Source organism: Ostrea edulis, chromosome 7 (assembly GCF_947568905.1).
Source record: "Ostrea edulis chromosome 7, xbOstEdul1.1, whole genome shotgun sequence".
NCBI lineage: Eukaryota > Metazoa > Mollusca > Bivalvia > Ostreida > Ostreidae > Ostrea > Ostrea edulis.
In genome coordinates, this window is record NC_079170.1 from 9,653,964 (window position 1) to 9,669,910 (window position 15,947).

Below are 15,947 nucleotides of genomic sequence, written 5' to 3' on the forward strand. Positions count from 1 at the left end.
GAGCACTTTTATAAGCCGTTTTTAACAGTCGGAGGTTGCGTGATGGTTAACATATAATGTCCTGACCTAACACGTCCATATATATGAAGAATTTCAAGTTTACTCACCTTGTTCGTCTTTTCTTTGCTACGGGGCCGCCACCTGATGTCGCTGGACCGCCATCTCGAATGTAGCGTTCTACCCGGTGTATCTTAGGGACTTAAATTTATAATATTTAACGATCCAGCTATCCCACTACTAGCTGTGTCTGAAGTGATCACCACATTGTTTTATGTGTTTGTTTCACGTCCTTTCCAGAATTTTTCACTAATATTGACACTTCGTCAGCTGTAGATTAATTAACTGTACCAAAGTTAGACCTAAGCAGGCAGCTCAGGGCCCCGTAGCATTGAGGGTTCCTTCTCATGCCAACGCCTGTCGTGATTCAGAAACTCAGTTATTAAGGTATCGTTGGGGAAAACCCGCTACTTCCTAGGTTTGATGCGTCCATTGTAAGAGGGGGTTCGAACCCACGACCTCCATTTTAGCGAATGGCGCGCTCCAACCACTGAACCACCACAACCGGTTTTATGAGCGCCGAATAACTGAGCAGACGCCGAATAACTGAGCAGACTCCGAATAACTGAGCAGAGCAGACGCCGAATAACTGAGCAGACGCCGAATAACTGAGCAGAACAGACGCCGAATAACTGAGCAGACGCCGAATAACTGAGCAGAGCAGACGCCGAATAACTGGGCAGAAGAATATATCTACATTTTCGTCGTAAAAATAATTGATTATTGATGTTTATTGTGATTTTTTTCAATACGTTTACTACGTCAACTTTCTCATTCAAATCAAGGAAATTAATTTTTAAAAATAGCGTAATGTTTGATTATAAAGGTAAACCATTGTGTCCTTTATCAATACTTGCTATTGTGAACTATTTATCTCCATCGAGATAAACCCTCACCCATTGTTTTTGTTATCAAGATGAAAGCGGACTCGATCAATTAAGACTGAAATTCATTTTGAGAAATATTTGTATATTGTATTATGGCTATGCTACTGAGGCTAAGTTTGTGTGTTTTTCTGATTTTGGTGGGAGAGGACTTGCTGGTATGTATGTATAATCATGTCCGATGTAAATTAAGTTATTTCATTAATTACTTTTTTTAATGCAAAGGTGATGCATTGCTTTGAAATAATACAAGTAGTTCAAGATTAAATCATTTTTAAATTCAGAAACATCGCATTGGTGTGTAACATATTATTGGGTCTGAATTGTGTGTTCATTTTCGCGAAAGTCCAATTTCATATTCTTAGAATGAATAATATTGATATACTATGTGCCATAGGATTAATTGCACGTGTAGAATAGTGTATGTTTAAAACTTTCTCCATAAAAGTCTGTGTTTATATGAGGTATTCAGTAACTTTCTGGTGAAAAATACAATTATATCTGAAAATATGAATAAGTGACCATATATTTGTATACAGAATTAGGAACGAATTATCATTGATTCAACGTGCATGTCAAAGTAGATAAAATGTTAAATTGAATTTTGATATGGTAATCTATCTCAGGATGATTATAGATGTAAAACAGCAAGAACAGGAGTACCAGAAGGGACACGCCCATCACAACCTTATGTAGGATGTTTGTCTTAAGACCTTTACTTAGGGTAGTATGAGCCATCATCCAGCGATACACCTGTGCTTTCTTTTACATCGTGTGAATAAAAGGTCCTAGCTTAAGTACTGTCACAGAATAGACAAACCAGAACTTCTGAGTTTGAAATATTTCCCCAAAATTGACCTAGTTTAAAAAACTGTTGGTCTTTTCCCGAACATCAAAGAAAATGAGAAAATTGTTCGGAATGAAAATCTTTGCTATTCGCACATTTTCATGTAGTTTACAAAGGTCTTATCTTGAAAAATGTGAGAGGAGTTAAATAGACAAATCATGCACTTTATGGTATTTTCTTAGAACTGATTAAGTTCAATAACCTGTAATTTTCTAGGAAATTAGAGAAAATAAAAGGCCTTGCCACGTGCACATCTTCAATACCCATAAAATACTTTGTAAAATAGAATACCCTCTCGTAAAATCTGGGGAAGGAGTTAGACGGACAAATAATGTACCCTCTGTGTAATATTTCTTCAAAACTGATTAAGTTCATCAACCTGTAATTTTACACACACAAAAATTGAAGACAATCAAAATATTGTAACTTGCACATCTTCAATACCCATACGAACACTCTGTAAAATAAAGTACTCACTTGAAAACTGTAGGAGGAGTTAGACAGACAAATCAAGTACACTCCATATAACATTAAATAAAAAAAAATCACACAACTCATCACACATTATCATCACCCTTGTAGAATTATGTTTTAACACTATTTGTATTTGTACTTAAAATGAAGAATCGTGTATATGTTTATACCATAACTACAAGACGACTGTGTTTCATTGTTACATGTATATGTATTATAGGAGACAGATTTACACAAGTTTTCGCACTTGTTTCCGAATCTTATTACACTTGTATGTTTCGTGTGAATTGTTCAATTAATAAATACAGTTTAAACCAAATTTCAAATAAAGTGGCAAAACTCCTGTAAGGAAAGTAGAAATGAATCAAAATTGCAGCATGATCTGGAGTTACTCCCAGAGAAGCTACACAGCAAGTTTGAGCTTGACATGAGACAGAGAAATGAAAATAGACACAGAAAACCCCGAACGGACGTACGGACATTTGTAAGAAATGATAATAGACACAGAAAACCCCGAACGGACGTACGGACATTTGTAAGAAATGATAATAGCCACAGAAAACCCCGAACGGACGTACGGACATTTGTAAGAAATGATAATAGACACAGAAAACCCCGAACGGACGTACGGACATTTGTAAGAAATGATAATAGACACAGAAAACCCCGAACGGACGTACGGACATCTGTACCGTGATACGTCCTAGCTAAAGACTGGCGTGTAAAAACTGCTGGTCTCTGCCGCAAATAATTATGATACGTCCCACCTAAAGACTGGCGTGTAAAAACTGCTGGTCTATCCTGCAAATAAGTATGATACGTCCCACCTAAAGACGGGCGTGTAAAACTGCTGGTTTCTGTTACAAATAAGTGTAATACGTCCCACCTAAAGACTGGCGTGTAAACACTGCTGGTCTCCGCCGCGGATAGGTGTATTTTATGTCTGAGTAGAACCGGTCGGTGTATTTTCTTCCTCTTGGAATAACTACGTACAGATAGTATGTTATATCATCATCTAAGTTTAGAACACAGACTGTGATAGAGTCTTTTTACCAATGTCTAATCTGCTTTGTTTGTTTGCCAAAAGACAACAATAATTCAAAATGTGTTGTTGAAGAGCAAAATTCCAATAATTTTCATGAAGTACGCTTTTTTGCTGACGGCTAATATGTACTTTGTTTGGTTACCATATACATGTACAGCTGTCTATAAAAAGATATTCTATCAAATTATTGTGGCAAGAAATTAAGGCACTGCAATGTCAATTCTTACAACTGTTTTTTGAAGTGATGGTTTCGGGGGACCAGTATAGGATCTCATCAGTAGCAAACTATGATATTTGTTCCAAATAATTTCAAGTTTATGTGGCAAGGTTATCAAGTAAATTACAAACATGAATAACAAGAGATATGAAATATTTAAAATACTTATATTTTTCATAAAATGTACATTTTATTTAAACTTTTCCAGGTTTTAAATTTTTTGATTAATTGGTCCCATAAATGTTATGTTTATACCTCCTTAATACAGGTCGTCAGTATGAAGTCTGCTCGTGCCAAACCTAAGCTGTAAGGTGACCGCCCAGTATTCCGACGGTCCGATAGTCCGACGGTTCGGTAGTCCGACGGTCCGATAGTCCGACACTCCGATAGTCAGACGGTACGGTGGTCCGACGGTCCGAAACTCCGATAATTTGTGGCCACATATATAAGAGAGTGCTATGTAATAGGCAGCAGAAAACAGGATTAAGTGCCGTGTGCCAGAGCGATTTTTTAACGTCACAAGAGCAAAACATCGCACAGTGGGGAAACTTTGAACGGGTTCGACCTACATCGGGTACCTGTAAAGTGCGAAACGAAACGAAACGAAATCTACCGAAACGTAACCCACCGAAACGAGACGAAACCCACCGAAACGAAACGAAACAGATTGTATAACCGAACTCTATTTATTATAATAATTAAAAATGGTGTTTAACCGAACTCTATTAATTATAATAATTAAAAATGGTATCTTAAGCCCCTGTTAAAGTTACCACATATAAATAAAATTTGCCTCCCCATTGTGGTAAGCTTTCGGCTTGACAGATACAAAGTTTTAAAAGTTGGAAGAGGGTGAGTAAGCACAAAGTTCATATCCGAAGTTGATTGAATACCCTGTGCAATTAGTTTCGGATCCATAAATTTCAGAACAGAGGGTTACAGTTCGGCATAAATACACGTTTCAGTATTTTTTGCTCTAAAGTCAAATCTATGTATACATATGGATATTGTGTATTTGTATGTAGTATATCAAACGGTGGATTCTGAGTGTGTCTTCCCGTTCTCTTTGCAATTTCTGCTTCCCTTGTTCATAAGCCTTTTGAGTTTACAAAATGCTGACCTCCTCCTGATATTATTGCATAAAAAATTCTGTTTTCCGTCCCGTTTTCAATTTCCCGTCCTAGCAACAAAACAAATGTATAGAGTTATATTTAGACTCACTACATATCAATAATAATTTTTAATAACACACATATATATATTTTACCGAATTGCATTCATATAATATGGTATACTATCTAACTTTTTCCATTATTGAAAGTACTCGCACCTCAGCAGTTAGAGATAAAGCTCTTCCTGCTTTCAAATTTCTCTCCGTTCTGAAATTTATTGATCTGAAACTAATTGCACATGTTATTTAATCAACTTCGGATATGTACATTTTGCTTACTCACCACCCCCCCCCCCCCTTTCCAGCTTTTAAAACTGTGTATCAGTCAAGCTGAAAGCCTATATCAAAGGGGAAGCGAATTTTATTTATATGTGGTAATTTTCACAGGGGCCTAAGATACCATTTCTAATAAAAGAGTTCGGTTATACAATCTGTTTCATTTCATTTCGGTGGGTTTTCGTTTCGGTAGATTTCGTTTCGTTTCGCACTTTACAGGTACCCACCTACATCTACATGTATATATTTCGGCATCGTCGGAAGCCCACGGTTGATTACGCTTCGTTCCTTTCTCCATCACCCGTGGGTTCATTCATTCCTACTCGCTGTGTGTCTGTCTGTATGTATGTATGCTGAACTTAAGGAACATTTTCATCGTGTCTTTATAGAGAGCTATGTAGATACATGTAGGTATACATATATACAGATATCTATAAGGCTTGTAGGGAGGGCTGACAGCGGATACTCGTCAGGGACGTAGCAACAGAGGGGGGGGGGCTGATCCCTTCCTCACTTTTTAAAAAATGTTCCTTTCTTCTTTTTTACATGTTAAAACTCTTTTTGGTTCGGCTGCCCCCCCCCCCTCCCACTAATCCTTTCTGGCTAGCCCCCAGCTTCCCCCTTTCAAAAACGAGGCCACGCGCCTGCTCGTGTCCCCTTATCACTTTCAAAAGTAGGGAGTGGAGACAAGAGTATGTATGTCCTTACACTTCTTGGACCCCAAACGAGATCCTCATCTTTATATCAAATGTTGTTTGATAACATCCTCCCCTAAATTCTAGTGCAAGAAATTTCTGTTCAAAAATTGTTATTTGCTATAAAGAAAGATATACCATAAAATAGGTATAAAATTCGGATATACAGATTTCCGTTGAAAAACTTAGATAGGCTCTGATTGGCGCATAATTACATTATTGTCGTTCCATACAAAAATTGATTTCCTTATTGATTGTGTTATGCCCTGTTATACAGAAAATTTTCATTTAATAAACTTTTGCCCGTGGATGGGGGGGGGGGGGGGGGGGGGGGGGGGGGACTTGAGGCCTACTTCAAACTTTTAAGCCTGAGCAGGGTGTAGGGATTCCTACCATTTTTAGCTTGTTATTTCAGGGGTTGGGGGTGATTATGTAGGTTACCGTCGCCATCTTCATGACGTTTATGTGGAAAATTTTGGAATTGAGTCCCATTTTAGCATGTGTCCCAATCTAAGTTTTGTGCTCTCCTACCAACACTTTACGGTATTTGACTACGGCATTGTCGTTGCCTTATAGCTAATAACAAATTCGTCCGAACAAATTGCTAATTCGTCCGAACAAATAGCTAATTCGTCCGAACAAATGACTAATTTGTCCGAACGAATGTCCATTTCTTCCGAACAAATCCATAATTCGTCCGAACGAATTACTAATTTGTCCGAACAAATAGCTAATTCGTCCGAACAAATGGCTAATTTGTCCGAACGAATGTCCATTTCGTCCGAACAAATCCATAATTCGTCCGAACGAATTACTAATTTGTCCGAACGAATTACTAATATGTCCGATCAAATAGCTAATTCGTCCGAACAAACTGTTAATTTGTCCGAACGATTTTCTATTTCGTCCGAAGAAATCGGTAATTCGTCCGAACGAATTACTAATTTGTCCGAACGAATTACTAATATGTCCGAACAAATAGCTAATTCGTCGGAACAAATTGCTAATTTGTCCGAACAAATAGCTAATTCGTCCGAACAAATTGCTAATTTGTCCGAACGATTTTCTATTTCGTGCGAACAAATAGCTAATTCGTCCGAACGAATAATATATTTCTATATGGCCTTTCTACGCCGCCGTAAGTTCACACTTGAATGATTTTGGTCAGAAATTGATTGTCTGATTTATAATCAGGCCGTGTCGATTTTGGCGGTTTCTGGTAATTTCCTTAAAATAATGCCTGACATGAATACATTTTAACTCTATTAATTAACATTTTTGGTGATGGTCAACATGTCGGACTATCGGACCGTCGGAATATTGAACCGTCGGACTACCGGCCCGTCGGACTATCGGACCGTCGGAATACTGGGCTTGAACCCAGATGTAAACATAGGTAGTGATTGCTCCTTCTCCAAACCCTCGGCATGCACAAGTGAGAATCACGGGTCTTTCAGACATGACATTAACAATTGAAGTCCCGTGTCGCAGCAGGCATTGGCACGTTAAAGAACCCTCACTGCTACAGCCCTGAGCGGAATCTGATTAAAACCAGATCCTGAGATCCACTCACTTTGATCGCTACACTAGGATCTGACGTAACCCCATATAGGGTCACGTTCGCATGACCGTTCGTTAAGCCAATCAAATTGACCCTGTCGATTTATACCAACGATAATTTTTCTCCCATGAACTTTGCGTCATTATTTACGTTAGAGATGCAATAAAAATGGCCGCGCATTTGACAGACGACTGCACACAAAACATGCGATTTAAACAACGTCTGTATTCTCTGCGGGTTTTCTTTCATTCAAACGCTAAAAAATCCCGATGGAGTTCACAATTCAAGGAAAATGGCTGCGTTTGTTTGGTTTGAAAGAAAACATATCACAGCTAGATGCGACGTCACAATGCACCGTTTACGTCGACTGGCGTTATATTCCTCGCGTTATTTAAGTAAACCATTTTGAAAACTATTCAAATCGTACCCATCCCTATTCATACATAAATCGGAATTCACAATTAATTTAATTTGGGTATATTTCATATCGTACGTTTTGTTGTTTGTATGAACGGAATAGATGAGGCATTATTGCGAAAGTTTAAAATTCGTTATGCGAGAATGTACAATTTTACAGTGTGGAATAAACTGGGAGAGAGATTACAGCAATTTGTTTACGAATTGCCAGGAACCGCCTAAATAGCCATCATTGTCTGTATGGCGCAATCTGACTGGCTGATAGTTCTCATGAATATTCCAAGCGAAAGGTCATGAGGACATGATCCCCTATGGGGTTATGTCAGATCCTATTGTAGCGATTGTGAGCGTATTCTAGGATCTGATTTTAATCAGATTGCCCTGAGCGCTAAGCATGGGTCTAAATTTGTGGTACTTCACCTACAGCTGGTGACGTCTCAATATAAGTGAAAAATTCTCGACGGGACGTAAACAACAAACAATCAATCAATTCTTAATACAAAGAACTTTAACAGTTATAGCAGAATTGATATAATCTCGTATGGTTTTTCAATGTTCTTCGTAGTGTTTTCCCATCTGTTGTTGTTTGTTTGTTTTCTTGTTTTATTTCATTATAGGTGAATGGCAACGTTGTGGTGACCCTAAATCTACTGAGTTATTCAAATAATGTAAATAAGTATGAAGTAAAAGAAGGGAAAACTAAAATACAGTATTGCTGCGGGACAGACACAATTGTGAAGGATCCTAGCCAGAGATGTTTAAATTCTTGTAATCCGTCAATAGAAGTCAATTTGCGGTGAGTATTATATCTATTTGACATGAAATTCACTTGTAACTGTATCATGCTATTACCATACTTGTTTTATGATATTGCTTTTCTCACACCTGCATTTGGTGTTTATATCTCTCAACTGATTCGATACGCAAGAGCTTGTTCTGCATATGATCAGTTTTTATATCGAGGCAGACTACTGACAAATAAATTTATGTTACAGGAATTTCAACAGTTTCGTTTAAAGTCAGCATTTAGCAAGTTCTATGGTCATTATAATGATATAATTTACCAAATGATACAATCTATCGTTGGGTAATATTTCGACTACAGATTACTCCGTTTACCTGATAAAGATATAGGGCGCACGGCGGGCGTAATCGGTCGACAGGGGATGTTTACTACTTCTAAGACACCTGATCCCAACTCTGGTATGTTCAGGGGTCCGCATTTGCCCAACTCTTTTTTTTTTGTATTCCTTGTGGGAGTTACGACACTGATAACTGTTTATCTTCGCCTTTCTTACTGTCTGACGTGCGACATGTACCAATTGTTAGGACTTTATTTACACACTGAATTTGATTACGGATTACTCCATTTACATAATCTAGATATGGGGATCACAGTGGATGGGACTGGTCAACAGGGAATGCTTACTCCACCTTAGCACCTCATTCCATTTCTGGTATGTCTAGGGGTCCGTGTTTGCCCAACACTTAATTTTGTATACTTTATAGCTTGATTGATATTGTTTAACATCCCACTCTAGAATTTTTCATTCATATGCAGACGTCACCATTTCCAGTGAAGGGCTGCAAAATTTAAGCCTATGATCGGCGCGTACGGCGTTTGAGCAGAGAGGGGTCTTTATCTTGACACACTTGCTCCGATACGAGGCCTCGGTTTTTACAGTCTCATCCGAAGGACTGCTCCATTTAGTCGATTTTTACGACAAGCAAGGGGTAATGAGGGCCTAATCTAATCGGGAGATCTTCACCTTTTCATTTTAAAGACCATGGGTCTTTCGGATATTACTTAAAATAGAGGTTCTGTGTCACGGTAATCTTTGGCACGATGAAATTCTGCATTGCTGCGGCCATGAGCGTCAGGCAATATATTGTATATGTCACAATTTGTGGCACCTACTCTACATAAGTGGAAATACATAGAATGACACGTAAAATAACAAAAAACTTAATCTTTGAGAAAATATTTAATGGAAAGGTGAAGAAAACGGACAGTGATCCATTGACCCCTGAACTTACCAGATGTGTGATCAGGTTCCAAGCAGGAGTAAGCATCCCTTGTCGACCAGTCGCACCCACTGTGAGCCCTATATCTCAGTAGGGTAAACGGAGTAATTCGTGGTCAAAATCAATGTGCAAAGAACGACCTCAATCGGTATGAAACATGTCAGACAACACTTTACGTGATGACAGATTGTATTGGTGAATCAGATCGTTATAACGACCATAAAATTGTACGAATTGCTGACTTTAAACGGGACTGAAAGGATGAAAAGAATTGTCTGCTACATTGACAACTCGATAAATACTATCGTTTGTTGATACATATTTTGTTTTTGTCTTCGTATTAATGACAGATCTGGGAAAGGTGGACCTATCATCAGTTCATTGGAGAGTAGATCTCTTGGAAAGACTACGAATCTCGACTTTCAGAACGTCACAGTTATTGGCACACTCCAGAACCCGATAAAAATAGATATCCAAAACTGGACGGTAAAATGACTTGTGATACTTTGAGATAATGTTATGACCAGATACCGGTATTCGCAAAATTGATTTCAATTCAGAATTCAAAGGTCAGTTGTGGTACATCGCTTATATTCATCAAATATGATTACAGACAGAAATGGTTTATTTTTATTCCAGAACAATAGTTTTGTTGAATTTTTGATCTATGACGGTGACAACAGAAATCATACTCTGGCTCAGGAATTTTTCCAAATTGTGCATGCCAATGTCTTAAATTCAAATGCGACGCTGCTTTACAATACTCTGACCAGGTAAAAATGAAGACTTGTTATTCTGTCATCTGTTTTCTAACATCTATTCCTCTTAGTTGCTGAGTAAAGTTTAAAAAGTTAACGTTAACGAAATTATCTTTACAATATGTAAATTCAATTTATCTATTCGCCTGATACGATTTAACTAATGTGATACAATGAAATGTACGATTTTTCAGGGTAAACATGATTATAACAGTTGAGTGTGATCCACAATTCTATGGCTCGGATTGTTCTCATCGATGTTTATTTCACGTAAACAGTAGTCACGGAAGATGTAATATGTCGGGTAAAATGGTGTGTGAAGACCATTATTTCGGGCCTAAATGCAATATATTCTGCACTGACAAAAACAATGGAACGTGTAATGATTATGGAAAACTCATCTGCAATACTCACTTTTTTGGCAATGAGTGTTCCAGGTATTGTGTCGATACAGATCATGGGAATTGTTCTACAGCTGGGTTTCTACACTGTCAGAATGGTAAGTTAAACAGAAATACTTATCTGTATATGTCAATACATTTCCGGGATGTAAACTTAATTTTTGAAAACCAAAGCACTCCCAAACCACCAATTTCACATGAGACAAGGTATTGCATAAAGTACAATGCATACATTCTATATCTGATTTACCATTATGAGATTATTTGTACTTAAAACTTCTAGGATATACTGGACAGAATTGTGAGAGCAAAATTCCCGAATGCATGAAAGCACCTTGTGAAAACGGAGGCACGTGCATAGATTTGACGGACGGGAATTATAACTGTAGTTGTCCCCCTGGATGGACTGGAAGAAAGTGTGAAAATGACATTGACGAATGTTCTATGCATATTTGTCAAAACAACAGCACGTGCACAAATCTCAACGGAACATTTCAGTGCGCGTGTTTAGCAGGTTGGTATGGTGAGAAGTGTAATGCGGACATTGATGAATGTTCAGTCAACCTTCCTTGTCAAAATGGAGGATCGTGCTACAACATAAAAGGCGGCTATAAATGTATATGTCTTACTAACTGGAAAGGTGAAAACTGCACCGATGATGTTAATGAATGTCTTCAGAATGCATGCCATAGTCACGGAAATTGTTCAAATAGCCCTGGAACTTATTCATGCTCCTGCTATCCAGGCTGGAACGGAACTGGTTGCGATGCAGATGTTAACGAATGTTCTGTGTACAATCCCTGCTCTAATGGAGGGTCTTGCCAAAATAATCCAGGATCTTACAGTTGTTCCTGTTCTTCAAACTGGGAAGGCGTAAACTGCGAACAAGACGTGAATGAATGTTTGCATACGAAGATATGCAATGATCGTGGTAATTGTACAAACTCTGCTGGAAGCTTCCAATGCACTTGTAATGCCGGATATCAAGGTGATCAGTGTCAAGAAGACATTAATGAATGTCATCAGAATGAAGCATGTCTTAATGGCGGTACTTGTACAAATACGTTTGGTTCTTACGTATGCATTTGTCCCCCAAATTGGACAGGATTGAAATGTGGTGAAGACTTTGATGAATGTTCTCAAAATATTTGCAACAACAATGGAAACTGCACTAATCTTGATGGAAGTTTTCGATGCGACTGTTTTTCAGGTTGGAAAGGTGTGGAATGTGAAAATAATGTAAATGAATGTAAAAATCATGTTTGTCGTAATGGAGGGACATGCGTTGATAATCCGGGTAGTTATAAGTGTGTTTGCCCGCCATATTGGACAGGAACTGCTTGTGAACAAGACGTAAATGAATGCCAAACTGGCGTTTGTACTCATGCTTCTCAATGTAGCAACAGCCCGGGATCGTTCAATTGCACATGCCAGAAAGGATGGGTGGGTAGGGCATGCGATAATGACTTGAACGAATGTTCCTTTCCAAATTTTTGTTCGCCGCAGAACAGTTTAAGCTGCATCAATACAGATGGCAGTTATTCGTGTCACTGTAGACCAGGATGGGGAAACGCAGACTGCACAGACGATGTAAATGAATGCGAACTAAACATGCTGAATTGTGAAAATGGTGGGACTTGTATGAATACTCGTGGCAGTGCCCATTGCAGCTGTCCCTCTAGTTGGACAGGCAAACATTGCGAGGAAGATGTGAATGAATGCAATAACGGTGTTTGTCTCCAAGCATCGACTTGTCATAATTTTGCTGGCGGATATAATTGCACCTGCATTAAGGGTTGGAGAGGACGAAATTGTGAGATTGACATTAATGAATGTCAGGAGAACTTGTGTAAAAACGCAAAATCTTGTCTAAATTCCGAGGGATCATTTCATTGTGTATGTTTGTACGGGTGGAGTGGTTTAAAATGTGACCAAGATATAAATGAATGTGAACATGAGAAGTGCTCCGGATTCGGAATGTGTGTCAATACTGAAGGATCCTACATGTGTAACTGTCAGGAAGGACATTCAGGAAGATCTTGTGAAATAATGCAAGGAAAATCCACCGTTGGTATGTACAGTATAGCTCCTGTTGACTTTATTATTTTAATTTCCATTCCCATGTTAAAGGAGTAAATTAGTATATATATTCATATTACAGGGTTAAACGGAGCAGAAAAGATCCTACTTGAATTTGATGGACATCTCACAGAAACGAATGTCAACAAGATAGTAAATTCATTGAATGTGTTGGTTTCTTCAATATGCCATGACGTCAACATAATTTTAAACGACCATGTCTTATCATACAGGTATTTTGTAATGGTTTTTAATTTTTAAATATCAAATATCTTATCAAATATTTTTCCCACATTGACTGAGTGCTAAAATGATATGTGCACTTTATTTGTAAGTGTAAATATATAATTTTTTGTAGATTTTTGTTTGTCCCATTCAGGAATTCTTCATGCATATGAAGACGTCATCAGTTGTAGGTGAATTGCCATTAATTTTGACATATATACGACCTTCAAGGTCTTAGCATTTGAGTTTTTCCATGCTTATCTTGACACGGGACCCTTTATTTTGAAGTCCATATTTGAAGGACTTGTGACGTCTGCTTTCAATGCCGTGTGCTTGAAACAGGAAAAGTCACCACTATCGTAACACGCCTTAAGCTTGATGCGGTGCCGGACTCTAAAAATGAAATCTAGTGCTCTTGAATTGCCAAACGAGCCACACCCCCCGCCCTTCCTAAACGCAAAGGTACCGCGAGCGGTGCTATTTGTAGAAGACAATGAGATATATGTTACATGAACTTCATTGAAAAATGAGGATATTGTTAATGTTAATCTGTTATTCTCTAATCAAATATACCACACTGGGCTTTCAGCAATGGGAAAACAGACTTTCAAGTTCCAGTAATATGTGATGGAAAACCACTGAAGCGCGAGCGTTTCGAGATAAAGCTAAAAGAAATGTCCACTGAGCAGCTGAAAGCAGCTTTCCCGTTTGAACTCTCTCGACTAAAGACAGACAGTGGAGGAAAGAATGGGGTTTGTTATTTATAGCAATCAACTAACTGTCAACATTAATTCTAATCAAATAACTGTCAACATTAATTCTAATCGTTTGTTGATCAAAGAAATGGAATCAAAATAGAATTCATTACCCATGATACGAGTAATTCATAATTTTTTATCTAATCAATGAAATAATTCTTTGTAAGCAACTTCAGTTTTGATTCTTTTACGCAATTCATAGTGAGAAATATCGACATCGAGTTTTGAAGTGTCAAGTTAATATTTTTTATCGGTTATTATGTTTTCCAAGTAGAATTGAAAAGGTCTAATTCAGAGAAATCATGAATAGACTAACTTGTGTTATGTTCGTATCTAATTTTAGCATTGGATATCGCAGAATATTCCTCTGTTGGCTGGCGTTGGGGGTGGTGTACTTCTTGTGGTCATCATTATCATTGTCGCGGTCAAACTCAAGTGAGTACAACTCTTTGCATGTTGACTTATAACTTCAAAAGTGCCATTACAATGAAGTATAAAGTGCTTTGATCCTTAACCTTATAATACAGAATGCTAAGACAATCATATTGCTATTACACGAACTTTGTGCAACAGGTATTGGTCTACAACAAAACAATTTCTGTGATTAATTATCTAGACATTTCCATCGTTAAATGCCATTCTCTTAATCTGCAACCAATTAACGCCCAAATCACATTACGATTCATTTTATTTTAAAAAGAAAAACATCTGGTAAATATGAAAAATGTAGCATATAGCGAAGATGAAAATGGGATAGCATATAAGTCGAAGAATTGATATCCAAATGATATCCAAATTACACCATCTGGTATATCATCTAGATCTTGGCGAAAGCTATCCGTCAGGAAAATAACAACTTCTATTGTTAATGATAACAATACATCTGTCACATAGTTGGTTTTTTTTTTTTTTTTGGTATTTCATTAAAGAAGGCGTAATGGGCGCCACAATAAAGACTCTAATATGGATGGAAACGATTATTTGACGATGGATGACAGTTCTAACCAGCATTCTGCAGTGACAAAGGAAAATCCCATATACTTCTTAACTAACATGGATGAAGACGATGATACGCACGTATAGAATGGCGTGTTATGTAGAACCCTCAGTCGTAAAGAGGCTGGTTGATCTGAATATTAGACAATTTCCATGGAGACGATTTCTTGATTTTGTCGCCGATGTGTGAACTGTGTGAAATATATACGTTATCAGCCCAGAATTCAAGAATAGACAGGTGGTACTAGTAATGCTGCTTTCAATGGAAATTCAGTAGCCAATAATTAACGTGTGATTTCTAGAGAAACTGGGTGTGATGAATTATGAGAAAATACCCAGAGTTACGTCTTCAGAGGACTTTACTGCGTGCGTCTTGGTCTATTGAGCTCCCCAAACAGTTCATCGAACCATATTGAAGTTGAAATTCACAGAAATGTAAATGTCCATGCATGGACACATTTACCTGCATTCCTTTTTTCTTTTTTGTTTTACATTGTAATAATTGGTGGACATAGGAAGCATGTAATAGGTCTGTCTGTATACAGTTAAACACTGCAAGATTGTGAGACATTCCAGCATAAATATCAAATACTAATGTTGTTAAAAATGTTTGCTCAGCTTTTTGATTCCTTAAACAAAAATACATATATGATACTGCTTTATTCTGTTCTTATGTGTAGGATAAAAGTTGAAGGTAAGAAAGGTATCTAGTTATCTTAACATTTTAGCCATGTATATTTTTAAATGCATTAAGATCTTTCCTATGGTGTACTTTGCTGTGTACGGGCATAATTATATTCATCTCTTTTTCTTGGTCAAATAAAGTTTGTGTTTGGTAAATTGATTAACAAGGAAGTTATTGAAAAGAAATACTGTATATAGTGTTATTTTCGCCCCATGTTATTTTCGACCCGTGTTATTTTCACCCCATGTTATTTTCGACCCGTGTTAGTTTCTCCTTTCTACACTTGCAGACAGAAAATAAAACGGGGGCGAATATTTCCCTGTATACAGTATCTAGAGTCTAAAAGTATATTGATAGACTTAATTACTTCCAGAGG

The 15,947-nt window shown here is 37.6% G+C and overlaps 1 protein-coding gene across 1 annotated transcript; it reads left to right on the forward strand.

The window, feature by feature from the left end:
- The first annotated feature begins 970 nt into the window (after positions 1-970).
- On the forward strand, positions 971-15,726 carry LOC125656737 (neurogenic locus notch homolog protein 1-like). Its single transcript, XM_048887326.2, has 10 exons — positions 971-1,099; positions 8,262-8,440; positions 10,020-10,155; positions 10,309-10,442; positions 10,622-10,926; positions 11,112-12,899; positions 12,990-13,140; positions 13,722-13,884; positions 14,234-14,325; positions 14,820-15,726. The coding sequence occupies exons 1-10, from the start codon at positions 1,037-1,039 to the stop codon at positions 14,971-14,973; spliced, it is 3,165 nt and encodes a 1,054-aa protein (XP_048743283.1). The 5' UTR covers positions 971-1,036; the 3' UTR covers positions 14,974-15,726.
- The last annotated feature ends 221 nt before the right edge of the window (positions 15,727-15,947 follow it).